General features: G+C 38.4%; 3 protein-coding genes and 1 long non-coding RNA gene across 22 annotated transcripts in view; 3 read left to right on the forward strand and 1 right to left on the reverse strand.

Annotated features, from left to right (window-relative positions):
• Window positions 1-5583, forward strand: part of FREM1 (FRAS1 related extracellular matrix 1) — a 75905-nt gene extending 70322 nt beyond the window's left edge. For 11 of the 13 annotated variants that reach the window (XM_083816365.1, XM_083816366.1, XM_083816368.1 and 8 more), the window contains 2 exons: window positions 704-789; window positions 1660-5583. In XM_083816365.1, coding sequence (XP_083672491.1) covers window positions 704-789; window positions 1660-1859 — 286 coding nt within the window. In that variant the 3' untranslated portion in view covers window positions 1860-5583. Of the gene's footprint in view, window positions 1-698; window positions 790-1659 lie in introns of all 13 variants that reach the window. The other 2 variants (XR_014576455.1, XR_014576456.1) reach the window with 1 other exon arrangement.
• A 375-nt stretch (window positions 5584-5958) lies between these two features.
• LOC310889214 lies at window positions 5959-8080 on the reverse strand. The gene is made up of 2 exons (XR_014576459.1): window positions 7918-8080; window positions 5959-6703 (listed from the first exon to the last, which is right to left on the reverse strand). It is a non-coding gene; the product is annotated as an uncharacterized lncRNA (long non-coding RNA).
• Window positions 8081-11508: 3428 nt separating this feature from the next.
• CER1 (cerberus 1, DAN family BMP antagonist) lies at window positions 11509-15474 on the forward strand (the record flags this gene model as incomplete). The annotated part of the gene is made up of 2 exons (XM_083816374.1): window positions 11509-12030; window positions 13607-15474. 2 exons carry the CDS (start codon window positions 11509-11511, stop codon window positions 13898-13900), a joined length of 816 nt encoding a protein of 271 aa, XP_083672500.1. The 3' UTR covers window positions 13901-15474.
• A 4454-nt stretch (window positions 15475-19928) lies between these two features.
• ZDHHC21 (zDHHC palmitoyltransferase 21) overlaps window positions 19929-27531 on the forward strand; it is a 42749-nt gene continuing 35146 nt past the window's right edge. Inside the window, exons 1-4 of one of the 7 annotated variants that reach the window (XM_083816377.1) lie at window positions 19929-19957; window positions 21825-21874; window positions 23015-23131; window positions 26828-27030. In XM_083816377.1, coding sequence (XP_083672503.1) covers window positions 26877-27030 — 154 coding nt within the window. In that variant the 5' untranslated portion in view covers window positions 19929-19957; window positions 21825-21874; window positions 23015-23131; window positions 26828-26876. Of the gene's footprint in view, window positions 19958-19983; window positions 20086-20260; window positions 20644-21824; window positions 21875-23014; window positions 23132-26827; window positions 27031-27531 lie in introns of those variants that run through there. The other 6 variants (XR_014576458.1, XM_083816375.1, XM_083816376.1 and 3 more) reach the window with 6 other exon arrangements.

The following is a 27531-nucleotide window of genomic DNA, read 5'->3' on the forward strand; positions in this document are numbered from 1 at the left end:
TTTAGGTTTTGCAAGCGTTCCATTGGGATTTAAGTACACAGACAGATTTGAGCTGGTGCATTGGTTTCGCTCTAAATCTAGTTAATATAAACCAAAACTCCTTTCAGATCTGAACTAAATGCACAGTCATTGCAAACAACCCAACATTACCTCTCAGAACCACACTGCCATTCTAAATCAACCCCCTGAATTACACACGGACTTCTTTCTATTTTGAAATATGCCCAAGTTTTAAACTGTGTTATTCAGAGCTTTAGCTTTGTCAGAAAACAGTTTAAAAAGAATACAGTCTGCTGCACTACCAAATAGGTGAAGGTATCTTTTGGTGACTTGTATTTTTAGTGTGGTGGATTTTTATTTTAGAGAAAAGACAGTATTGAGAAACAATTATTTCCATGATTTAAAACATAGTCTTTGAGTACGTTATACATGTCCAGTATACACTTATTTCAGTTGCACAGCCAATTTAATTTGTCCATTAGAAAATTAGAAAAATCAATCTAGGATTTAAGTTCTACAAGTAATTGGTAAATGTAAGACTAAATCTTTATGTAATTATTCTTTCACGTCAGTACTGATTTTCCTGTGAAATGTTAGGTAGATGGTGTATGTTGGAATCCTTCATGCTTCTTGTTGATAAGTTCATGGGAGATGTCTGTCACTGTGGAATTCTAATTACCCTCTCCTCTCTTGTTGAGCCTAGATACCAGGGGAGTCTAGCAAGTGTGGCTAATGAACAACACATGCAGTGGCTGTGGGACTTCAGTGGGAGGAAGCCTTTTTGGATAGGCAAGTATATCAGCTGACAATAAAGTGACTGATGATAAAGCCTTAAACTGCTACAAGTTTCAGCCCAGTTTTCAAATGCTGCATCACCCTCTACTTTCTGCTGCTTTTGGTATTTCAGAGCAATGCATAAACTGATAGCCATCATGCACCTGGATAATTTTATGAGTCTTTATCAAAAAGAAGTTTATCATGATCTGTGTTGCCTAGGAGCCTTTCCCATTCTAAAGATAGCTCGTAAAATAAATCAACTAAATCTGCTTTAAAAACTGCATTCAGTTTGTAATCATGTTCAATGGTGTTATGAGTCTGTTAACCTGAGAGAAATAAAGTCCTCTGATAAGAATAAAGACTACAAGCCCATTGTGTCAATTTTCTAATTGTGATCTCTTCTAGCTAAGAAGACAGGTCACATCTGGCCCATTTTGGTCTTGGAACTCAGAGGCTAAGTGAAAAGGCATGCTTTAAGTTGTGCTAACTATCATCCTTTCAACAATGTAAACAAGATATATGACGATCTGCAGGATTTTATTTTCAGGAGGAATCCATGAAGTCTGAAGCTGCCCAGGCTTAAATATAACACTCTATTTGGCATCCTAAGTATCAAAAGAGAAACTTGGGATATGATAGACATGGAGAGAAAGAAAAAATTGTAGGCCAGTAATGAGGAAAAAAGATAAGTCTAGATGCCGTACAAAATATTAAAGTGTATTTTACTTGTATTCCTCCAGATTTTTTCTTTTATTTATTTATTTATTTTTGTCTGCATAATCTTGCATATATTTTTAAGAGGGATAGGACAACATGTTTCTGTTGGCATCAGGCTCCAGGGATGAAAAATATCATTCATTTGGTCTTACTGATTTCACACAGGCTTGAATGACCGAGTCAATCCTGGACATTGGGAATGGAATGGAGGAGAACCTGTCACATACGTAAACTGGAGAAGAGGCTTCTATCACCTTCCAAAGAGAGGCAACAATTGTGTATTAGTGCAGAAGAGAGGAAAATGGCAAGCAACTGACTGCAGGAAGGTCAAACGGAACAGCTATGTATGTTCAAGAAAGCTGTAAAGAGTGGAGGATCCCTGTGAAAGTGCATGGATATTCCCTTTGTTTCAGTCTATTTATCTGCAGGCATGTGACAGTATGCAGACAGAAAACTATCTTAATTATAACCGAGGTTTTATTTTATGCTGCCAGAGATGCAGATGCATTGGACTCCAAACAAGAAATAGAGGTCAGCTGCAAACAGTAAGTCCAGGTCAAGGCTTTGAACTCTGCCCAAAGACTTTGATCTGTCACTTATTCATTTGTATTTTCACACCAAAGAGCTAGGCCTGACAGCTTTCATCAAATTTCTGCGTAAACGTACTTTTATTTTTTATTTAAAAAAAAAAAAAAGCACATCAGTTGATTTGTTTCGCTCTTAAGGAGTGATTGTGGATTGGCTATTGGTTTAATCCATTTGCAATAAAAACAGCAGTTTTACCCTGCAGTCACAGAGAAAGAAATACTGTTTGGGGTGGAAACGAGGGCAGACTCTGCTGGCTGAAAGCAGGTTATCTTGTGTGAGGAGGGCTGAGACATTTTGTCAGGATACTTTTTGTACTTTGTACTTTTTGTGTGGATGCCCTAGTACAATGTTTTACAAAAAGAATACCAGTGATACAGTTTAGTGACAGAGTACCAACATGAGCAAAAGCCTTGTATTTCTTTTTCTACCATCCAAGAACAGCTTCAGATCCTAATGGATCTGCTCACATAGCACTGCACATTGTTTGTCATTTCTGACTAAAATTATTCACCATTTTTTAGAGCTGCAGGATGGTGCTATAATTTTTACAGTGTAATTAAATAATGGGACCTCTGCAAAACTAATGCTATCTCAAAGGATGATTTACACACACAAAAAAATTAATACTGAAGCTTAATTCCAGAATAGTATCATGGGATTCAGTGATACATGAACATCAATAGGATTTATATGTGTGTATAAGCCAATGTAATCGTGAGACATGCTTTGTACTAAAGCAGCTATGGCTTTTGAAAAGTATTAATCTAAGTCCTTATTAGGGATTTGAGGTTTTAAAAAATAATTATAAAAAAATCCAGATTTAGTTCTGAGAATAGCTTAAAACCAGCATTTAATAGGAAAAAAAAAAAAAAAAAAACAAAACAAAATAAAACAAACAAACAAAAGCCAAAAACCAAAGAGCTGCCCATAACTTAATTTTAACTTATTATATATAAATACATGCCATTGTCATGTTACCACTTGGTAACATTATAGTAAAGTTATTCTTGATGTGACAAAAATCTTGTTTTAGGACCTTCTTACTGCCAGCCTTGAAATTAAAAAAAGAAACAAGTCATAAGCTTGCTAAAAAATTAAATCTTTTCTCAAACCCTCCCTCTGCCCGCCATGAGTGTATGACAGGTGGTGTGGCACTGAGTATGGAGAATTTACCCTGTACCATATGAACTCTCAGCCCTCCCATCTGCCTGCCTGCTGCCAGCAGTTGATTCTGTCCATGCCCCTTACAAGCTCATAAATTCGGCCAGACTCTTGATCAATTACATTTGTGCACCATTTGCACCTCTGCTCTTTCTAGGGCTCCTCAAAGTAATTTCGCAGTCCTGTGAAGGAACAGATGCAGCAGAATCACCTCTCCTCTCTGTGCTGGAGGAACTGTTCCAGGGATTATTTATCCCTCCTCCTTGCGTATGACGAGTTAGAACAGGCATGTGAGTAGCTGGGCAGTCCTTCCATGTAGGAGAGGACCTTTCTGAAGGGACTGTTGCAGATAAGCTCAAGTGCCTCACAAGATTAGAGGTAAAATACCGTGGACAGAACCATATCACTCTTATTGTTGGTATCAACAGATACAACCAAACATACTTCCATGATTTGTTTTTGTCTTTATAATCTTTATGCCAAGCTTCTAGACAGTTTTATAGACACTAACACTTTTGCTTAAGAAGTTATCTAAACCAACGTGATATATATGCTAATTGTTTCAAGAATACCCCCAAAACAAGTAGCCTCTGAGTACCTGTCCAGACCTGTTTTTATTTCTTTGTATTTTTATATATATATATATTTCTTTTCACTGAAAACAAACAAAAACAAACAAACAAAAACCAAAACCCATGGTCCAACAAAGCACACTTGATATCTGCTATTATTGTGTTCTGGAATTACAGGGAAAAATGACTAAGAGAGCTTGTTAAAACATAAACATAAAATTTTATTTCTTTAGGGACTTCCTGTTATAAAAACTGCTGAGCTTACTGATGCTATCTTTATAAAACCTATAAAAATTATTAAATACCTCTCCTACTTATATAATGAATTACCTTAACAGAGAGGGAATTTTGGCCATGGAGTTTGTTGCTGGACCAGTAACTAATAACTAATGACTATACTGAGACAGCACTGATCTCAGAAGTTTGCTTGTGTGTGAAGAGTGGAAAATACCCCTTTTCTGTACTTTACTTGAAGTACATTAAAGAGATTGAGGTGTATGAAGTTTTCAGTACACAACAGACTGATAGTTGTGCAAACTGTATGCATTTGCTGGTTTCATGAGATCTGACATTAATGAAGCTAAAATTCTTATATGATAATGCAAGGATATTGCTGACCTAAAAGGCTGCTGAATTGTTTTTCAATTCAGCATTTGTTCATAAATTATAATTTGTCTTTAAAAATGAGATTTTTTTTTTCAGTGATTTTTGCACTCTTTATTAGGATATATTCAAAAAATATGACATTCTAAACAGGGAAAGCAAAAATAAGTCACTTTTTCTGTTGCCATAGGAAGTTTTTGTCTCTAAGAGTTTTAGTAAAGAAAAAGCCTAAAATCTTGAGAAGTTGCTGGGAACTTTTTCAGTCTTCAATACAGTTTGATTTAGACTCTGAATAAACTTGGGAAACTGAGCATTCAAAGGATGAGTGTCAACAGGGAATTCTGAGAGGCTGAAAGTCATGTAAATTCTGGTGTTCACCTGTGGATGTTCTGAATGAGCACAAGTTTTATTTTACCAGAACTATTCATGTGCATTTTAACAGCAACAGAATGAACAGGTGACAGCTCAGTGAAAAAACAAAAAAACCAAAAACCACAACTGCTGTTAGCCTGGCTTTCTAAAACGGGAATGGTGAGCTGCTTGTGTGCCTGCTTCTTTTAACCACCTCCTCTCCCTCTCAGCTATCTTTTTAATTTGTTGACCAATTTCAAACAAGTTTGACAGAGAAGGAGATGACTTGCAGATGACAGCTGTGTAAAAAAATGCTAGGCAACTTGCCACGGGAGCACTTCTTCCAAAGTAGAATATTCTGACCTGAATTCTTGTGATATTACACTGTTGAGATCTTGCCATGGGTGGAGACCTTTGAAGTAATCCAGTAAGTGAAGCTAGTAATATTACCTCTTGTTGCTCCCCAAATTCAGCCAAATACAGGGAAAACAAGCTTCAATAACTTAAGAACAAACTGTATTTGTGTGAGCAAGTATGTTGTTACTAATGGCATAGAGATCAAGTTTTAATTTGGAAAAAATCACTAAAGTTTTCAAGATCTCTTCTGTACACATGGAAATGTAATGAAGGCATTCTTTTTTCACTCATTCTAAAACTATAAAAATAGGCTTGAGGAAATTATATACATAACTCAGCGAATACTGTGATTCTACCTTATTTACATCACAAGACTGGTGCTAACCTAATTACTGTATTCAGAACACTATATATATTGTTATGCATAACTTTGTGTCAATATAAAACTGAAACATATAATTTTGGTGAACCTGTGTTTCTTCAGTTTCCTTCCATAATTGAACCAAAAGTGTTTTTTGTTGCTGTTGTTTTCATTTTTATTTTTATTTTTTATTTTTTAGCTAGTGGTAAAACAAGTGTTGGGCATAGTAGAAATGTACTTATAGTTAAGTGTAATATATCTGCTGTTTATTCTGTACAGTTTCTGAATTCTGTTTCTTCTTCTGCATGAGTCTTCCTGAATTAGTACTATGGGGACATATGTATCATAAGCAAACTCTATGTTTAAGAGAAAATGCTGGAATGTTTATTTTGAGAAGTAAATTTAAAGAAAGTTACAAGTCTACAAGCAGGTACATAAGAGAAAGAATGACTTCAGGAAAGATTGCCTGTCCATAAAATTGATTTTTAATAAGATTCATCATTTAAAGGATCATATTAAAATTAACAGAAAAAAAAAAAGGCATTGTTTCTGAGTAATCTTCAGTCAGCTTCATAGAGGAGATTTCACTTCTCATTTATTACAAGAAGATATGCTGCTTGTAGTTTGGACAATGCTGCTACTCTATCTCCACTGCTTAACTACTATTCTATGCATCAGTACATAACCAGTATAAAGGTAGAAGACAAGAACACAGATTTGTTAGTTTATTTTTACAGAGCTGAGATAATGTATTTTTTTCAGTAGTGGAAGTCCTAATGAATAGGAACATGATACCTAAATAATTGGATATAAGCACAGTATGCAAAAGGATACTATTTTATGCATACAGAAAAAAAATTCAGACAAGTCCTAATACATTTTTACTCTAATGAAATAAAACTTATCTGCATCTTCTTTCTTGAATTATGCTAGAAACATTTTCTTAGTATTGTTGAACTCCTTGGTGAATTACCACTGCTCTTAACAAATTATTCTAAGAAAGATGTGTCTTCCTGAAGACTGAAATTTACCATTGCGCAGACTCCTCCTCCTCCTCTGTCTCAAGGCTTAATAAGCTGTGGCAATCAAACCAACCTGGCTCCTCAGCATGTCTTTGGAATTGGGTATGCTCTCAGTTAGGTGGTACATATGTACTGGTATGATTGAGGAAATGCTTCAGAGGTGGGTACCTGTCCAAAATCTTCCATCCTGAGAACTGTAATAGAAAGCAATCCATTGCATCATGTGTCCTTAACGCCATGCAGGTCATTCCATCTTACTTACTGTCAAGTGCTGTGAGAGCAATGAGTCAACACATATGAAAAGAAACTTATCCTAGCTCTGCTAGACACAAAAGTGAACATTTTCAAGTGCAATAATCTACATTTTGGCAGTAGTTTGAAACTTAGATTCCAGCTCTGTTTCTACAGCACAGAGAAAAGATAGAGAAAAATGTGAATGGAAAGGTATATTAATGAGTCAATGCAAGAAACAATGCAACAGAGGACTAGAAAATGAATAGTCAAAGGGTGAAATTCATGCTGTACAGTACATAAGGTTGAAGATACAAAATTATTTATTGCCTTTTCTTCCATATCATACTTCATAAAAGCCTTTTGGTTTCATAATTATAACTTCCCCGTGAGGCCTGTATGTGATCTGTTTCCCCGAAACTCAGTAAAACAAAGACCACAGATGGCTTTCTTTGATAAGTACAATAATTGGAGAATAAACTGCATATTGCTAATTCATTAGTTCTGAGGTCTTCATATGGGTTCTGTAAAAGATATATCTGGATACAAGTTTGTCTACATAGAATGTGTTTCTAAAATGATAGGATATTGAAGTGGACTAAAATATAAAATCCATTTTAATGATTTAATCATCAATCATGCTATGATGAAATTATTTAGCTCAACAGAAGGCAAGTAATTCAAGCACTGCCTAAGAATTATTTTTAGGCATCAACTGGCAGTGTAACTAATTACTCAGTTTATGTCCATAATGACTGAATAAACTCCAGCTCTGAAACGAATGAGTAATACCACTTTGCATTTGCATGTCACTTGTCATCTATAGACCTGATAGTGTTTTAAAAAGATGGGCAAACATTCATGGTGACTATTTCTGAAAGCATAATGTCCTGAAAAAATGCTACTATGAAGGCAAATCAAAGCCTGCCTGAAAGACGCTGCTGCATTTAGCCACAAAATTTTAAAACCAAAATACAGTGAAAACATGTGCTATGCTTACATGAAAGGATAATCAGGCAGGAAAACAAGTTTTTATAAAAGATACATCATTGGTTTTTGTAGAAATCTGAGATTAGCTGTATTCGGAACATAATGATAATGTGCTCGGTCCAATCCCTGTTGTCAATTATTAGTATATGAGGTTGATGTCACCACAAAGAGACGTACAAATACTTACTATTTTTATCTTCGTAGTGGTTTTCCAAATTCACTGTCCAAGCTGAGATGCCTTCCCATAATGCAGGCTGGCTCCTGGCTGAAACAAGAGGCTGAGGACATATCCTGCTACCTGTGTGCAGTTATGCAAGCAGCTGACTCCAACGCAGGTTTAGACTGTGTGTAAATATAGAACAAACTGTGCCCAGACGTATCAGGTCCCATTTCTTACCAAATTTGTCTCTTGAAAAGCAGCCACAGCTTACTATTGTAGGCACGAAGAAGCAGTATGAGATTGGCCTGGCAGAACCAGAGCTGGCATGCAGCTTTTGGCACTCAGCAGATCTTTAAGTAAAACTATCCAAGAAAATCCAGGAACCAGAGCTGGCTTCGCCTAGAGGAGATAAGAGCTCAGTTTTCTACCTTTAGGTTGTAGAGAGATTTGTTGGCATTGCTTTGCTTCAGCCTTCTTTCTTGCTGTGTGGTACAAGATAGAACAGAAAATACCATCCTGATCTTAAACAGTTTTTTTTTCAGTGCCATTGCACACTAGCAGTTTAACATCTATATGTATATGCCAGAATAAATCTTTATGCAATCCTTGTTAACATTTATACTGCACCAATAATCCACACCAGTTTACTTTACATACAAGTGTCTAGGACAAGCATTCCAGTACTACCATTTTCTTAATTGTTGTGTGACATTCTTAAAATGCACCACGTTTCCTGCTTGCAACCTGACTTGTTCTTTGTGAAAAGATGCAGGAAGAACCCTCTCTGGAAAAAAAAAAAAAAAGGGAAAAAAAAAAAAGGCAGTCATAAAATTATTTTGCTCATATTTGTATTATGAACAGGAGAAGCTTCCAACAGAAATTAAGGCTGTCTGGGCACTAAACCATGCCTCAAGCACATTGGACACATCGGATAAGAAAGGCCTTGCATGTATGCTTCTTCTTTCAGGGCAGATTAGGGTAACATTTAACCAAGACTATAAGTCTATTCTTTTTTACCTTGAAGGTGGTGGGATTTTTTAATTTTATTTTTTTTTTCAGAAGCCTTTGAAAAGAGGTAAATTGGGCCCTTCAGGCACTTAGTTTTCATTTCTGTAAACATACACGTGAGTTAATTTATCCGTATAATTTTTCTTATATGGATAAAGTTGAAACAAGCATTAAAGGATCAAGACCAAAGCTGGACCTTTTAAATAAAAAGCGCTGTTACATTGTTATGTTCAGCTTGGTGAAAAGACACTGCTGACAAAGGAAGTGAAAAACAGCTTAAAAGCAAACAGAAAGAATACTTCTGTTGTATTTCTACAATCCAGAAGAAACCGACTTTAAATTGTTTTAGTGAACTTTATAGTTTTAAATTCTGAAGCAAAGAGCTGCAAAAATATATAGTGCTTCAAACAATCAAATCTTGTATTTGAAAGTCATTACCAAACATGTCAGACCCTTCTGTGTCAATACAATACAATATAATACACAGGTCTGAGTATCGTCCCTGTCTTGTAACATTCCAAGCAACTAAAATAATGAGGAGAAAAGGAAAAAGAGTCATAGAATCATGGAATGACAGAATCATTTAGGTTGGAAAAGACCTCTAAGATCATCAAGTCCAACCATTAACCTAGCAATACCAAATTTACCATGCCCCTAAGCACCACCTCTACACAAACATAATGTACTTATCCTCCTTGAGTAATTCTGAACAACTACCACCAATATGCACCAGATATAAGGAATTTTAGATCCAAACCTCAATCACTTCAGCTAAACATGGTGACCAATGAAGACAGGGTGTGAGGATTCAAACTGTACTTTTAGACTACTTAATTAGCTGTTGACAATCAAATTAATCCTCTTGACTCTTTCCTGCTCCACCATATTACTGCACATGCTTATGTAAATCTGATGCAAGGACTTCTCAGGGGCACGTGTCATAGCTGATCTTGTTGCAGATGCCAACATTTCCTATGATTTCACTCCTGACAACGGAGGGAGAATCTGTTGTCCCATCACTCCTGAGACTTCAGGAAGGCACCAAATCAGTGGCAGAATTAAATTTCTCTGGATTGAAGATACAGAGCGATAAAGTTTGTGCCTGACAGTTTTGCTTCCCTTAACAAGATCCTCATCCCACTGAGGTCAAAGCACACATATACTCAAATGGTGGTGTGTGAATAACAACATTCTTGCTGGAGCTCCATGCAGTTCTGTCTCAAGGTTCAAAACAAGACAAGAACAAATTTTAACTCAAGTAAATTATGGAATAAGGACAAGCTCTAAATCTCCACTGTGTGTTACGTCAGTGCCTTGCAAGGAAATTCCCAAGAACTTATTGCCTGCTAATTGAAGTAAACTAAACTAATTCCCCTGAAATGAAAGACATATCATTCCGTATGTCTGGTACAGACTTGCTTGGTTTTCAAAACTAATGAAGAAATTAGCTACAAACTTAAGAGTCTATTAATAGACTATTCTCAGTAGAAACAGGTATGTGTAGAGAACAGAGTCCTGACATCACAAGTTATCTGAAGAAGAATTACCTATTAATATTTTTGGATTAGAATCAATGTTTGAGATATTTATTGAAAATATTTTTTCCTTCTCTCAGTGCTTTCCTAAGTATGCTGTACTACCAGAAGTTTCTTCTCACATGCTGCATAGCTTAACTTTGCAAAACTTGGCCTCCAGCTTAGGTCTGGTAGTCTTTAGATACTTCTGTTGAGATATTCAAGTCTAGAATCACAAAATGCATCAGTTCTAACATATTTTGCTTAAATACTTATTTCATTTGCCAGCTTTACTGTATATTTGTAGTGTCTTTGATGCCTGTACAGGAAGTTTCAGTATTGATCTTTGAGAATCGAGGGTGCAGATTCTATTGACCTTGTGAACTTAGTCTGGACTAGTAATACTTCTGCACTCCTGCATCTGCAAAACTCTTGTCAAAGAGGTGAAGCTAGAGCTAGTGCTCTCTGCCAGGTTCCTCTTGGTGTGTGAGCACAAGTTTGCCAGTTTGCAGCAGTGCTGATGCAGGCCTTGGATCATATTCAAAATCTGAAAGACCAAAATTAGTAGCAACTTTTGAAAACACAGACTGATTTTACATCTCCAGATCCAGCTTCATGTTTTAGAAAACATTAATCAGCTTGCCTTTTCCTGTTGTGATGAAATAACATTCCCTGTTTTGACAGTCTCTAGCTTTGTGGAATGGAAAGTCAAAATAAACAATGAAGACCACATTGAACATGCTAATACACAACCTCAAATGTTTCCTTAATTCCCAGGCCTTAGCTAGACAGCTTATCCAAACATTTCCTCCTGTTGACTCCCCCTGTCTCCCACACCATCCTAGGTTACTAGTTTTTAGATAGGAGCTTGTAATACACATTATACAGATTGAAAGAGGAATTTCATTAGCACAAACTCCACTATCATAATTGTAATCTACAGCAAATGAATATAATTAAGCGCGCTACGGTCTCCCCTGAACTCCCCCATCCTCTTGGCGCACAAACTTAAGCTGACACCAGGCTCCTGTATAAAGCTAGCACACTGCGTTCACTGCAATAGCAGCAGGTCTACAGGGCTACACTCAGCAGGACCATGCCACTGCTTCTCCTTCAGCTGCTGGTGCTCTCACATCTGGGAGCCACAGAGCCACAGGCAGATTCACAGCAAAGGAAAAGCAGAAGGCCATTTCAGCAGCTTTTCTACCTGGACAAAAAGCTGCTTGAGAGTCAAAGTTTTCGTGAGCTGGTGGGGGAAAACCCAGTTGAGGAAACCCAGGGACAACCAAGTTTTTTTGTAGCAATTCCACAGACAGCAGGAGAGAGTCAGAAGCAAGGAGAGAAAAAAATGTCGAGATTCATCCTTCCTAACGCAGAACTCTATGCAGACCAAGATGTTAGAACCTGGACAGCACCCAGAGAGGTCTCTCCCGTGGAAAACTTCTCTCCAACCCACTATTCCAGCAAGAGGGACGTTGAACCTCCCTATAGAAAAGATGCCAAGAAATTCTGGGACCACTTCATGTTAAGGAAAAATTCAGCTTCTGAAGAGGTTGTCCTGCCAATCAAGACTAATGAAATGCACCAAGAAACCTGCAGAACCCTGCCTTTTTCCCAGGTAAGAACAGGTGTCCAAGGTCAATAAATGTGCCCTTTTCCCTGCCTCTTATAATCAGCAAGTAAAGACACATGGGTTACTTCATTTGCTAAGACACAGGGCCACACACTTCATAAGCTCTGAGAAAGACTCGAAGCTTTATTTTGATGAGACAGACTGCTAAACTGCAGCACTGGAAAGCCACACATTCAGTTTTCAGAGTTATTTATTCTCTTTTTGCAATGATGTTCTGACCTAGCCTGAGCAAGCAGGGAGGTGGTGAGCAATTGTCTATACAACAAATATACATCTATAATGTTTACATTATACATGAGTTATATATATATAGTCTATATATATATAAATAAAAATATAAATATATTTATATATATAAAAACATATCTATATATATATGTACATATGTATAAAAAATGAGTCCCAGATCAACAATTTACAGGAGAAGCTGGTTGATTTCCTACAGCTAAGCAAATATTTCTGTCTATTGTATTAATCGAAAGACTGATGCATATATCTAATTCCGTACTAAGAATGTTGGAGAACAGGTAAATTGTCCCATGCCCAGATGAACCCATTCTGTCATACTGTAACATCAAGGCAAGTAAGCAGTATAGACAAAAGTGCTGTTTTCCTCATAAGGCAGTATGTATTCTCAGCTTTCTAATAACACCGTGACCATGAGTCAAGGACCACTTTTTTTTACATCCCTAAATTTATTTCCCTGGCAGACATATGTGGCCTAGGCACTTGTACTGTTTTACTTTTTGTGTTAGTGTAATATAGCAAGCTTTCTCCATGATGGCTGCAGTTATGCCAATATTAAAAAGCTAACTTCAGTCTAGCTTTTCCTCGCTTGGGAATTTGACATAGTCTATCCTGATACAAGCAATTATTATTCTTGCAAATCAAGAAAATTACAGAACTTGAATTACACTTTAAATATTTTGTTTTATTTTGTTTTATTTTGTTTTATTTTATTTTATTTTATTTTATTTAAAAACCTGCTAAATAACATTATATTCATCTCCCACATCAAAATAAATCATCAAGATTACAGCTGAGTTTAGCTTGTGGTTTATCTGCAAGAATGTTGGTACAAAATGATGTTTTAAGTCCTGCAAGTGGGAAAGACTGCTTAACCATATTGGAAATGCAGAACTCAGAGATCAATTAAAAGGTTAATCCACCTATTGGATTTTCCCCCACCAGCTCACAAAGGCTCTGAGTTAAGCAGAATTTTTTCCTGTGTTGTTCAGTCTAAAAACTGCCCATAGGAGTTCTGAAGTTTGGTCTTTGTTGTTTTTGTTTTGTAAAACACAAACCAGTCTTGTATTTTACTGCTTGCTTGCCATAGAAAATAAACATTTTTAAAGTAAATGTTCTGAGAAAAAAGAATAGTTCTTATAGTGTAGTAGATTGGAGTGGTTTTTTTTTTTGTTGTTGTTATTTTTGTTATTTTTGCCTTCATGCTTTCTAGTAAATTCCACTGGTCACTCATACCAGAAATTTAGACTTAGTACTAACCTATATTCATGTATCACTGCAAATACTGTGATCTTCAAACTGTTTTCTGTTTCAGGGTATTGCTCATGAGAGATGTGAGAAGGTGATGGTACAGAATAATCTGTGTTTTGGAAAGTGTAGTTCCTTTCATGTTCCTGGTCCAGAAGATCGTCTTTATACCTTTTGTTCTCAGTGCATGCCCACCAAGTTTTCCATGAAGCGCTTGGATCTCAACTGCACCAGTTCTGTCCCGGTGGTCAAAGAAGTCATGATTGTGGAAGAGTGTAAATGCGAGATTCAGAAGATTAAAGATCCTGTGCTTGAATCTCGACAGCCAGATTTGCGTGAAAATGTACATGAGCAAAATTAACCTATTCAAGGTACCTCTGAAGTCCCTGATAATAAGAATTTGCCAATGGAAAAAAAAAATATCAAAGAACTTCAAAGGCTTTCATCATACAATTACACCAAAATATTAAAGATGTAAATTTCTATATAAACTGCTTCTCTGCTTCAACTATAACTTTACCTAAAATTTAACAGATGTTTCCTTGCAGTTGTTAAAGAAATGGAGATGAGATTATTGGGTTTCTGCATAAAATTTTTATTTTAACAAGGGAAACCTTCTAAAAGTTTTCCACCCTTCCTATAATTAGCATCTTAGGATGCTAGCAAACAACAGCTGAAGAACTAGCCTGATGATTTATCTCTCCAAAAGCCTAATGTAATGGCTGTTCTACATTGCCTTTGCTTGCAGAGACTGAGACTGCCAGTATTGTTCTACTAGCAACACCGAGGAGGCTTTAGTCTCTTCATTGCAAAAACAAGTCTGTTTTTACATCAAGATAGTGACTGGAGAGTGTAAAATATAAATGGACATAAGGCAGAAAGAGAGCTGTGATGAGTTAGGGTCATTCTGATTGCTCCCAGCTGGAGTTCAGTTTCCAGCGAAAACTAACATACCTCGCAACTTACACGCTTAGTGGTTGCAAATGGTATTTTGCCATAGAAACCACTTACTCTCCTTTTACACACCTGCAGTTCCTCTGCATGTATTTTTATTGAAATTTTCATATAGTAGAAGGAAGAAAAAAACGAAAAAGATAGGCTTCCACAGAAAGCACCAGAAATTAATGGATTACTATTGTTGTTATTATCTAATTTCACTGTAGAAAGACAATGCACATTTTCCAGTTAGGTGAATTTTCAGTGTTGGTGCTGACAGCCAGATAAAGTTTAAGTAGTGCTCTCAATAGCTAAACTAAAGCAGAAAACACATTTGTGTGATTGAAAATGAAAATCTGCAAAAGGATCTTATCAGCATGCTGATAGCTGTATAGGTTTATAGGAACACCAAAGAAGGCCTTCTGTTAGAAAAGGTCTGATTCCAGTCCTAGCCAGAACAGACAGCATCAGTGGCTGTTAGCTGAATTGCTGGCTTTGCTGCTCTCTCCAGTTGCTTCTCCCTGGACTTGTCTGGCATCCCTGGCATGCCAGCCAGCGACCAGATTCCAAAAACTGGACCATCCTACTTCTAACCAGCTCCCGTAATCCTCTGGGAAACTGCTCTAGTGCTACTGACATACTGTCAGACCTGGTCCCCTCTGATTAAACTATCCACAGCTCTTTCTTTGGGTATTGGAAATCTGTATTTCTATAGCTGGTCAATTCAAGGGTTTGGTAAATGATTCCTTTGTGTACAAACTGTGCTATGACCAGAAGTGTCTTAATATTTTGTCCAAGTTCACTGTGGATTTAGAGTGAAATGCCCATTTTTAATTTTACTGGAAATTGCATCTGAATGGTATTCTGGTACTGAGTCTGAACTGCTGCAGTAGCAGTTTGCATGTTACATGCAGTGACAGAACTGAAGACTAGTATATAGTTATATTTCACTGTATATAAACCTGTCTCTAAATAATAAAAATTGCCCATTAAAACTAAGCAAAGCCTTCTGTCTGTCCTTTTGCAGTAAGGACTAAAGTGTAACTGTATATAGCTGTTTGTATGTTACAGTATGATATATAATGTCATTTCAAATAACAAGCTGTTTTTACCATCCTTATACTGAATGCATTACACCCAATAAATACATATTTTAACTTATTTTAATATATATTCTAGCTTTATAATACTGATCGATATTCTTAGGATGCCAGCTGGTGAAAGGATTCAGAAATCTGCCATCACATGCTGGGCTGCACAAAGCATAAATGGGCTGAGATTATCACCAACTTCATTATTTAACCTGAAAAAGCAAAATTTTCTGAGGCTTCTAATTACTGACGTTTTAAAGCTGCATGAATATACAGGAATCTTTGTCTGCATTTTCTCTTTTTCTTTTTTTAGCACAAGTATGGTTCAGACTTGATACTCGCAGAGAACCACTTTGAAGGTAGGACCTATGCTTCCAATAAAAAGGTAATTAAAAAGAAAAGTCTTCCAGTCTTTTAATTTTGACATGACTGACTGCTAAACTGTGACTTTTGCATATATGAATGGCAGAACTGAAGTTATATTTTAGACTGTAAAGAATTCAGCCTAATTTTTAAAGCTCCTTCTGCGTGCTGAAGATTACTGTAGTCAAAGAAAGCTATTCATGTAGGGAGTCTGCAGGAGTAGATTCTTAGTGTGAATTTGCACAGCTTAAAAGGAGGTGAAAAGAGGTAATGACAGCTGTAGTAATTGCTAATTAGATTAGTGCTGTAGGTTTTTTGGATGAATGTTTAATTAACCCAGCAATGACTGGTTGCATGTAATTAGCACAGCATTCTGCAAAATCAAGAATGTGTTAATTGGATAAGACTTCTCAGCCTCTAAAAATTCATTATTAGGAGTAAGTTGTGCCTAGAGCTAACAAGATTTTGTTCTCTCGGCACAACTATGATGGCCTCTACTAGTATAATGATGTGGGTCAGAAAGGTGAGGGGAACGACCTGTATTAGTATATGGATCCTTCCTGTGGTAATGCTATTATAGCAGCAAACCTGCATGACTTCACTTCAGTTGTGTGCACTCAGAGGTTACACGTTTCCTGTAATTAAAACTTTCCCACTGTAACTATGCTTGCAGTGGAGTACTGCAATGTGACCTCTACTGTTCAAACCTAACGTATAGAACAAGACTAAGCTATAGCTACAGAGCTGTCTGAAAGCTCACCTCAATCTCAAGTGAAGTTTGTGCATTTCTGACATTTTATTTGACCTCCTGGATATTTTTGAAATGGATGTGGAGTGTTTCTGTTCTTTACCTTGGGAATAATTGAGGAAAAGTGCTGTTTATTCTTATTGCTTAAGAAAATCATATCTTCGCTGTATGCTGTTCTCTATAATAAGGGTTTTACAAGGTTGGCTTTAATGCCTGTAACTACATCAAACACCAGAGGGTAGCTCTTAGTGAATTCTACTGAACCATAATTTCCAGGAAAAAAATCTCTGAAGTTGCACTCAGTACTTTGTGGTTGGTACTTTGTCCATCACACTTATGAAATATTCACGGCAAACCTCATGGCTGTCAGCTAACAAGCTTTAGCGTGTTTTACTGACAGGTGGTGAAATCTCATGTGGTACTTTCTCCTAAATTTATGAGCTCCTCACTGGAATTGCAAGACAATGAGATTCCTTACTCCAGGAGGAGCCCCCTGCCAGTCTGTACAGCTGCATAACCAAGTTGTATGGGGCAACTGGGAATGTGTGCTGTGCATGGGAAGAGGTGTGGGGTTGAGGCTACCTGGGGTCCCCCATCAGCAGGCCTGTGTTTTGGGACTTTGCCAGTGGAAACAGGAAACACGTACTGATAGTGAATTATAAATATTTTACATTTTCTGTCTTGCTAATCTTAACTCCTTGAATATTTGGTAGGCAGCTACCAATTTCAGCTCCCTTTAAAGCTCACCCTGGCAGCTGCCAGCATTCCCTTTCCTCAAATGAGAAAGAAGATAAGAAGATGCTGTATTTGTCCCACTGCAAGAGTATTGCTGAAAACATTAAATATCTGTATTGAGAACAAAGTCATCCTGTTTACAGTGCCTCATGCTCTATGGCACCAGCAAAATGCACTTCAATTTAAACAATGAAGAACAGATCAAAACCTAAATGGAATCCAAAACAAACACCCCCCTCCCCCGAAAACCACACAAACAAAGCAACCCCCCCAAAAACCACCATAACAAAACAAAACAAAAACAAAAAGATGCCAGCCTTATCCTTCACTACGGCGTTTTCTGGGGAGTTTTCAATTTGCCGGTTTAGGATTTTGCTATTAGCAGCCATTTAGTCACTGCTGAAGCTGGTTCAAATGCACCTCACAGTCTAATAGCTATGGAGACATTCAACCCTCCTGTCACCCTGCCTGAACTCTTAGCAGTAAGCCCTGGAGGGAGAGAGGGCTTAGAAGAGCTAATGTTACAGCAGGGAACTACCTGAGGGGAGAACCTCATGCCTTTGGAGGGCTGGGTGAAAATTAACCCCCTAAATTAGACTACTGCCTGGTTTAGTATAGACCTCATTTAACCTCTCTGGGCTGGGGGATTCACCATGCCTACAACTGAGGCAGAGGGATCAGAAAATGAATCTGGCCTTTGATTTCCCTTGCGATTAGGTCAGAGAGGGAGAGAAAATGGAGTACCTGAGATGCATGAGTAAAATATGCCACGGGATGCTGAGTAAGAATAGATTGAAAAGGTTTTTGTTTGTTTCTGAAAATGGCAAAAGGAAAAAAAAATTGCATTGTGCAAGTTTATAAGATATATTCCTTTAACTTTTAGTGCCTTATCCTCAGTATGAGACATTGTGACTGACAAAAGCTTCTGGGCCAGGACCAGGGCAGGTTTCATTTCAATGTGGCATGTGACTAATACGGACCTCTGTCATGCACCAGAAATGTGGACCTTCATGACGTAAAGAATTTGGCTCCTTCTAAAGTTTACAAGAGTCTCCAATTTATACTAGCAAGGTTTCCAAGGAAGTTAGCAACAAAAATGTTGCCAAAGAAAAGAAGTGGCAGTAACAAACTGCACAATTTAGAAGGATCCAGGAAGGCAGGTACTGTTGAGAAGGCTGATTCCTCAACCCAGGAGATATCTGAACACATACAGCCCCTACTGCACATCGATCATAGGACACAATTGGACACAAAATGAATCCTGGAACACAGCCTCATGAAGCAAGGGACTTGTAAGCAGTAAGAATCCAGGGAGTCATAGTGCATACCTCTCTCTTGCATGTGCTCTCTGAAACAGAGCATCAGCTGTTCCTGCACATGGCTTGATTTTAGCATGCTGATTTAATATTTACAGAGTGCCAATAAAATTTTTATGATGACAGCTGGTGGCTCCTGTGGTAATTTATAAACAGCAACAACAACACAACACAGACATCAGAAACTCCAAGAGGAATCCTACACTATTGTGCAATATTCTCTACCAAAGAATACGAGTATTTTTCTTATTTCACAGACTTTTAATAATCTTTGTGTAATATGTCCATGTTGGACTTTACGTAAAGTCCATATTATGCAGTTAATATTTCCTCTAAGTATTATTTTTTTCTTCAGAATGGACTTGGCTATAAAGACTCATCATTATCTATCACATCATCTGAAATGAAATGGATCTAGACTTGCTATTGTGGTAACAGTGTTGGGTAATTTCTGTATTTGGGGCCTTTGCAAGTTAAACTGGGAAGTCAAGCACATGATTGCCTGCTTTTCTACCTGCACTGTGCTACCCCAAAAGAAGTATTAACAAATGGGAATTGTGCTGCTGGCTGAGCTTGAGCAGGCTACTGTTTCACTACCCGTTTACTCTGAAAATGCATAGGTAGAAAAAATACAAGTTGCCTGACCAGACTACAGATCCAGTGACTGGCCATTATCAGTGTGCCATGACAGATCTGCAAGTAACTGGTACTCAACTGGAAGATGGTATTATTGACTTATTTTTCATTCTACAGAAAACTTCCAACTGTTCAGCTTTTCCTCTGTTAATCTTTCCACTTTATTTCCCAAGTTGTTTTCCTTTCCTCTCCATGTTTTTTTCCCGTCTTCTTTTATCCTTCAAAACACTGGAATGTTTCCATAAACCATTTATTATGTCTTTTACACATAAATCCCTAAGTGAAATTTGTAATGGAATTTATTATGTCTTTTACATATAAGCGAAATTTGTGATGGAATAGGCACCGAAGCTGGTCTTGTCACAATAACCTTTCCAGAAATTGTTGTTATCAATGTTTTATTTAACAGCCGAATGAATCAGTCAATTTTCATTGCGGCCTGTTCCTATGGCTGGCTTTATTTCAGCCCCTTTATCAAGTTTTAGGGAAAAAAAACAAACAAAAAAAAAACCAAAAAAAACATTAACGGCAGCCTCTTCACGCAGCTACCGCCAGGCGCGCATGCGCGGCGGCGCTGGCGGCGGAAGCGGAAGGTAGCGCTCCGGGCTCGCGACGGCGGCCCCCCGCGGTTGCCATGGAGAGCGGGAGAGCGGGGGGCGCGTGAGCGCGGCCCCTCCCTCCCCCCCCCCCCCCCCCGTTTCCCGCGCGGCGTCGCTTGACGGTTGGTTCCGCCTCGCGAGCGGCGACGGGGGGGAGGGTGGAGCGGGGGGTGCCGCGGCCGTTACAGACCGTTACGGACCGTTACGGACCGTTACGGACCGTTACGGACCGTTACGGACCGGCGGGTGGCCGCTGAGGGGTCCCGGTGGCCCGTCGGGGGGGTGAGGGGCGACCGAGGCGGGCGAGGCTGGGCTGTAGGCGGCTTTATGTAGGGTGCGCCCCGTGCTACCGGCCCCGGGAGGCGGTTGTACGGGGGTTAAAGTGTTGTGTTTTTTTTTGGGAAACGATGAGGGTGCCTCTTGCCCTTGAGGTGGTAATGGAAGAGGTGCTTGGGGTTTGTTAGCCAGCAGGCGAAGGTGCAGTGCCCTCACATCTCTTCTGGTTACACACTTTCAGTCTCCATCCGAACTGATTTGTAGAATGAGCTTGTAGGTCTTCGGACACAGGACCTGACCAGTGATGTGCTAAGTAATACGTTTTATCTAAGAAATTATATATAATCTGTCCATAAGAGGCTGTTTGGTCAGCAGTAGGTGAAGATAATTTCCTTGTGTTTGTGGTAAGTAAGGGTGTAGTGTGTATATATCGACAGCCCAACCCCATGTGGTGCTTGGCATTCACTTAATGAATGCAATAGATGTTTACAGAAACACCTTGCAAGGTTTTATCGGTAGTAAAGAACTAGCTGGGAATGCCATGCCTACCTTAACCAACCTATCAACAGCCACCTAGTAACTGTATGGTGCAAAGGCCTCTCTTAACAGCCCATTTATTGCATGAATGCGCAACGCTGGGTACGTGGGGTTTTGTCACGGCAAAAATATGCTGCTGCTTTTGTTAACTGGTTATTCAGATACTAGTTTTGTTAAGCTGGAGAGCTGCAGAAACACATCTTGTCTGATGCAACTCTTCACAAAGCTGACTTCTTAAATATGTAGTTGAAAAGTAATTTAGTCATTTGGTTCACGTCCGTGGTTTTTTTCTGGTGAAGTGTATTTTCAGTTTTGTAATAGTTATTTTAGACAGTAATTCTTGTAAACTACAGAAGATTTTTGGAAAAGTTGCAGATGTAAAACCGCAGGTGGATCCACAAGTTGGGGGGAGCCTGTTGATTGACACATCCTTGCTCTAGCTATCACAGATGTTGTAGGAAGTTTCTACTCTCTGTTCCTTTTTCTATGTATATTGCATAGAATACCTTCTTTAGAAAGCAATGTTTTCTTACTCTGAAAGGATATTTTATAAAGCATTGTATTGCTCGGTTTGTATGGGGTCTTTAAATCTCATTCTCCAGTGAAAAATACTATGAGATGCCAGCCTGTGTGAGCATTTGTTTAAGCATTTGTGGAAAATTTCTGGAAGTGAGTTTTCACAAGTCTTACTTTTCATACAGATGTAGAAGTCCAGGGCTACTTGTTCAGCTGAAATGAGGCAGAATGTACAGGATCTTGGTGCATCAATGCAACAGCCATAAAACTGCAAGAAGCAAGTTGTCACCAGAGCTGGGTGTCATGCTTCTTGAGATGGGAATTTGAGCAGTACTTGTTTCAGGTTTATTTATGAAACTTTTCTAAATAGGTGTTGGGACAGTCTTGGTGCAAAACTGAATACTTTTGGGGGGGAGTTTGCATTCAGGTGAACCTGTTAGAGTAATCTCTACTTCATGTTAACATTTCTGGTTTGTGCAAAGCTTTCTCTGTTTTGGGGAGTGACTTTCTGCCTTCCTGATTCATTTTGTAGTCTATTACTGAGTGGACATCACAGCAGAAGTCATACTGAAGGTCATTACGGTGAGCAAATACTGAATTTATGATACTGTTAACTGAACTGGGAAGAAGGAAGAGGGTTAGGAAAAAATGCTCTCAAGGCATTATTTAGTAAAAGTATTTGGAAAAGCAAAACCAATTTTTGACTGTGTAGGAAAGACTCAGTCACCTTTTGATAAATCTGAATCTTTTCACAGCCACGGATACTGCTTCCTTTCAAATGCATTGTGTTTGAGATGTTTATTTAGAATAGATTGTTATAAATTCTGGTAAAAAGGAAGAAGAACACAAAGCCTCTAGTGTAAGTGCTGTGTTTTATCCTAAATTATTTTATTGGAAAAGTTTTAGGCATGAATACTGGGTTTCTAGATATAAATCACTTGTTTCTTTTCAACTGAATTTTTGCAAACCAGGTCATAAACCTTTTTTCCTCTACGTATTCTAATTATTCTTATCAGAAATGGTACATCCTAAAGAACTGACACAATTGTTTGTGATCAGTCTTCCTTCATTTGGATATAATTTTTAAGTGAAAGAGTGAATATAGATTTTTTTAAAGTATGTTTTGGGAGTGAAGACTACAAATTTAACTTGTCTCTGAACTGAATTCATATCTTACATTTTCTACCTAGTGACTGGAATACACGTGTTTGTTTAATATTTTTTCCCCATACAGATTAATGTATATATGGTATGTCAACACAGTGGAAGAGGGGAAAAAGCTCGCTTTGCTAGAGGAAGTCATTATATTAACATCATTTCTGCAATATTGCTGACAGAAGTATGAAGAAAAATAGGAAACTTAATTTGTCATTATAATAGGCAAGCAGGAAGCAAGTGTATGACAATTTAATGTAACTAAGATATACTGACAGTAGTGAAGTTTTCTGTAGAAATGTATCTGAATTCTCCTGTCTTAAAATCTGTGTTAAGATTGGGAAATAGCCTAGAACTGAAATTAGAAGAAAGCTACTTAGAATCAGCATATCAATTTAGACATGAGAGGGAACGGATCTGCATATCTGTGTAAGTAACTTGAAAGGAAGCTCTGTTCAATGATGAGAAGTATGAAAAACAGCATAGAAGGTAATCCATTATATTCTACCTTTCAAAACAGTGATGAGGGTCATTTGAGTATCACTCGCTTTTCTCTGTTTATTTCAGAAAAGATAGAGAAGAGAAGGGGTCCAGAGTTAGATGATGAAAGCTCTCTCTCCTTTTACTGAGAATGGGTCCTTCTTTTGCATAGTTCCAAATTCGTAAAACTTGCTGTCATCGAAGGTATGGTTTTGTCATTGGCTTGTTTTTATTTATTTATTACAAAATTAAATAATGTCGTGCATGCAACTGTTAAGTCATTGAGCAGTAAGAATCTGGGACAAATTTCCATTATAGGCATTCCTATTGTTTTCTCTAGAGTATCTCTCATGTTATACTTAGTAGGCCACTCAGAAGCAACTATTTCTGTTGTTTTATCTCTCTATTTTGTTCCCTGAGATGTTATTTCCTCTTCTGAGGATATGCTGTGAAGTTCTGGAATATCTACTGTTCTGGTAAGATGGAAACTGAATGGATTCTGTAGCAGTCAGCAATGTTTCAAGCTGCCTGTGGTTTTATTGGCCTCTGCTTTTTTGTCTACAAGATTTCCCCTTTGTAAATCCATGCTGACTACTACCAATCACCTTCTTGTCCTTCGTGTGTTTAGAAACGGTTTCCAGGACTATTAGGTCTGCCTTCCAAGGGATCAGGGTGAGGCTAAAAAGCCTGTGGTTTCCTGGATCCTTCTCCTTGCATTTAAAAATAGGAATGTCACTTGCATGTTTGAGTCCTCAGGAACCTCTCCCATCAGCTCAGCCTTTCACAAGTAATTGAGCATGGTCTCACAATGACATGGGGCTACCTCCCTCAGCACTTGTAGTTGCATCCCATCAGGTCCCGTGAAGTTGTGTACATCCAGTTTGTTTAAAGGTTTCTTAACGTGATCTTCCCTCACTAAGGGTAAGTCTCTCTGGATTTGTACTTTCCCACTGCTCTTAGGGGCCTGGGGTTCTGGAAAGCAGGTCTTACCCATAAAGACTGAGGTGAAAAAGGCACTTAGACTTTTTCTGTGACCTTTCAGCAGGCACCCTGCCCCATTCAGCAGCAAGCCCACTTTTACCCTGGCCTTCCTTATGCTGCTGGTATACTTGTAGAAGTCCTTCTTGTTGACTTTCACATTCCTTACCTATTCAGCGCCAAATTCAACTCCAGTTGGCTTTCCTAATCCCAGCCCTGTATACCCAAATAGTGTTTCTGTATTCTTCATGGGACACCTGTTCCTGCTGCCCCTTCATATGTGCTTCATTTTTATATCTGAGTTTTGTCAGGTACATCTTGTTCATCTGTGGAAGCCTCCAGCCACCTATGATTGGGCTCCTGCACACTGGGATGGACCATTCTAGAACCTTGAGGTGGTTCTTGAACCTGGACTCCTCTTCTCTACAGGATGGTCTCCCAAGGGTTGTAAGGTCCTGATGAAGGCCAAAGTCTGTTTTGAAGTCTGGGATTGTGATCTTGCTGTTTGCCATATTCCCTCCTTTAAAGTCATCTCATGGATATTGTAGCAACGCTACCCCTACATTCCATGATCTGAGTGAGATCACAGTGCTAGAACTGCATGCAGAACAACGTGTTGGTCTTTGGGATTCATCTATTCCTCTATGCCTTCTCCATCACCTGCAGGATGAAGGAGATACCACCTAGCCACCAGGCCTTGGCTGTCGTCACCCGAGCCATGTTGTCATGCCAGCTGTACTCCTGGTCTCCCCTGGCTGTACCTTTGGTGCCCATGTAGAAGAAGAGCAGCTGGGTGTGATAGTTTGAGGGCCAGGCTACTGGCCTCAGTAACAGCTTTTTTTGTGGTATCCTGGACCCAAGCCCTTGGCAAGCAGCAGACCTTGTCAGGTGACAGGTTGTGTCAGCAGAGGCACCTCAGCCCCTGCAGCAGGGAGTTTCTCACCACTCACTCTTCTTTGACCCATCCTGCTTGCTCTGCCATGGTTCTTGGGCTGAGCCAACCCACAGGCTCATTTGGACAGAACTCGATGCTCTTGTTTGCTGCCAGGTCCCTGGGGAACCATCCACCTGGTGCCGGAGCTCACAAGATCCCAGCCTTCTCCATCTTGGGTATCTCCATCCCAGCCTGACAAGCACAGGTGCTGCCTGTGTCCCTTCTGAGTGCACATACAGCTGGGGGTTAAGGCTTGTTGTAGCTGCAGTGTCTTGAAAGAGATCTGGTCCATCTCCTTTTCAGCTTTGCTGATGTTGTGTAGTCTGCTCACCTCCTCCCACAGCTTCGCTGCTAGATGAAACAGATCCTCCAGCACACACTTAGAGTGATGTAAAATGTTATTTAGTTCTAAACCTGCTGGTTTCCAAAGCTAACTCGCAAAAGAGTCATATTAAGAACTATCAGATTCAGGAGTATAATAAATTCTACGTTATTTATGTGTCTAGAGACTGTGCATATGTGCTACTACTAATACTGTGTATATGACAGACTATTATGCATGCATGTTACATACAGTAAAATAAAAATAAGTATAGGACTAAAAGTCTTCAGTTTTTTTCATATACTTAAAAATGGTTTTAAGGGTACAGTAAGATGTATTTAGGTTATACAATACAGGTTTATAACAAATGTTAGCAAATTTTAGGGTAAAAGTGGCAAATGCACTGCTATACTTGAAAAGGAACACTTGCACTAGAAGACAGCAATCAACAGGTGCATAAACAGGGAATAAAAGTGTGAAAACATCTGCTTATTTGGGTCTGTGTTTAGATAGTTACCTAGAAAAAGACTAAAACAAGGTATTAATGAAACTTGTGGGTAGGTAGTATTAAGCAGAGAAGTTGTGAATGACAGAGAGAATGAAACAAACCCCCTGGAAACAGGTAACATTTGACTGATAAAGGAGGTGAAATTCCAATGTAGCAAAAATAAAGGAATGAGAGGAAATCTATCTGAAATGAGTGGGTTCCCTGAAGCCCAGAGGTAAGGGAAACTGCTGTTCAAAGGAGAGCCTCTTGGATAGAGTGTAGCCAGGGTTTGTTGTAACATTAAGATACTTAACATGAAGGCAGCCTGACAAAAAATGTAATGGTAGTAATCCTTTCCTTGAAGGTCCTGGTGAGTAGTGCTTACAACATATAGTGCTGGGAAAGAGCAAAAAAACACCAAACCGTTGTGCTCTGAAGTTAATATTCATGGGTTTTCTTGAGTCTAAAATTAATAAAAAAACAACTAACCAACCAAACGAAAAACCCAGCACGTTAAACTGTCAGAATGTAAACCTTGATATTTTAAGTTTGATTAATAGTGAGAAAACATTTTGTTATACCTCTTAAAAATCTACGTGAAAAATGTTAGGGTATTGTGCTTCCTTTATATGTTGGTTTGCTCTAAATGGCACAAAGGAGAATATTTAGCAGTGAAAAACAACAAAATCGTAGGCGAGCCTGTGAAAATTTTAGCATACGAGCTTTAAAAAAAATTGTCTTAATATGTAGCTGGGAGAATACAGTAGGTGGGTGGGACAAATCCTTGTATAAGATAAATTATTCCATGTATTTCATCGCAGCCTTTTTATTTTGATGGGAGACTTCTGTAAATGTTAGTCTCATTTGCCACTGCCAGCTGTCTGACCTTAGTTGCTTGCTTTTTCTATTACTTGTTGTTTTTTCCAGTGTTCTTTTTACTTGCATCTTGATGATAAATGTTGCTTTTTAGTGAAATATAGCTAGTTAATAAAATCATAAGGTACTTCTGTTCCCTCTACATGAACAGTGTATGTGAAAAATTTTTAAATTTTGATTTAATTCCTTAAATCATAAACTGACTTTTTTTTTCCCGTTTGAATGTGTATGGACCCCTGTAGGTTGAACAATGCTAGTTTCATGTACATCTGTTTTTGTTTTTGTTTTTTATTATCTTTCTAGGATCATCTTTTCTTCTTGAGTGTGACAGATTGTTACATGTTTGTGTTCAATGGGACTTCGAATTCACTTTGTGGTTGACCCTCAGGGTTGGTGCTGCATGGGCCTGATTATCTTTGTTTGGCTGTACAATACAATCTTCATTCCAAAAGTCATCCTTTTTCCTCACTATGAAGAGGGACATATTTCAGCTGTGGCAATTCTGTGTAAGTCCTTTTTAAAGTAACTTAGTCCTTTATTCTACTAGTAAAAATAGTATCTTTGGACAACAGTTAACAGGGCGGAATACGAAGGATAAAAGCACAGGGACACATTTTATACTTCTGTGCTATCAGAAGTTGAGACGCTCCTTTCAAAGGTGTTATGGTAAAACTCATTTGTGTGGAAAGTGGGGAGAAGCATTAACACAGCTTTAAAGTCCTGTAGCTAGAACTTTTTTACTAGATTAACTACGAGTGTAATTATGAGAAGTTGATAGAAGTTAAGACTCATATAGCCCTTAGTGTTTGTCAGAAGTTAGGGTGGTAGTTCTGTTGGTTGAATAACTGCTTTTTGTTAGCTTTGTCACATACCCCTGATAAGTCAGCTAATATGAATTATGCTAATAGGATCTGTTGAGGAAAAAGCTTCTATTATAACAGGAGCCAGCTTTTTGGTGAAAACGGACCATTGGGAATGTCCTCTCACATGGAGGCTTTGAGGTATAG

The sequence above is a fragment of the Anser anser genome (genome assembly GCF_964211835.1).
Source record: "Anser anser genome assembly, chromosome: Z".
NCBI lineage: Eukaryota > Metazoa > Chordata > Aves > Anseriformes > Anatidae > Anser > Anser anser.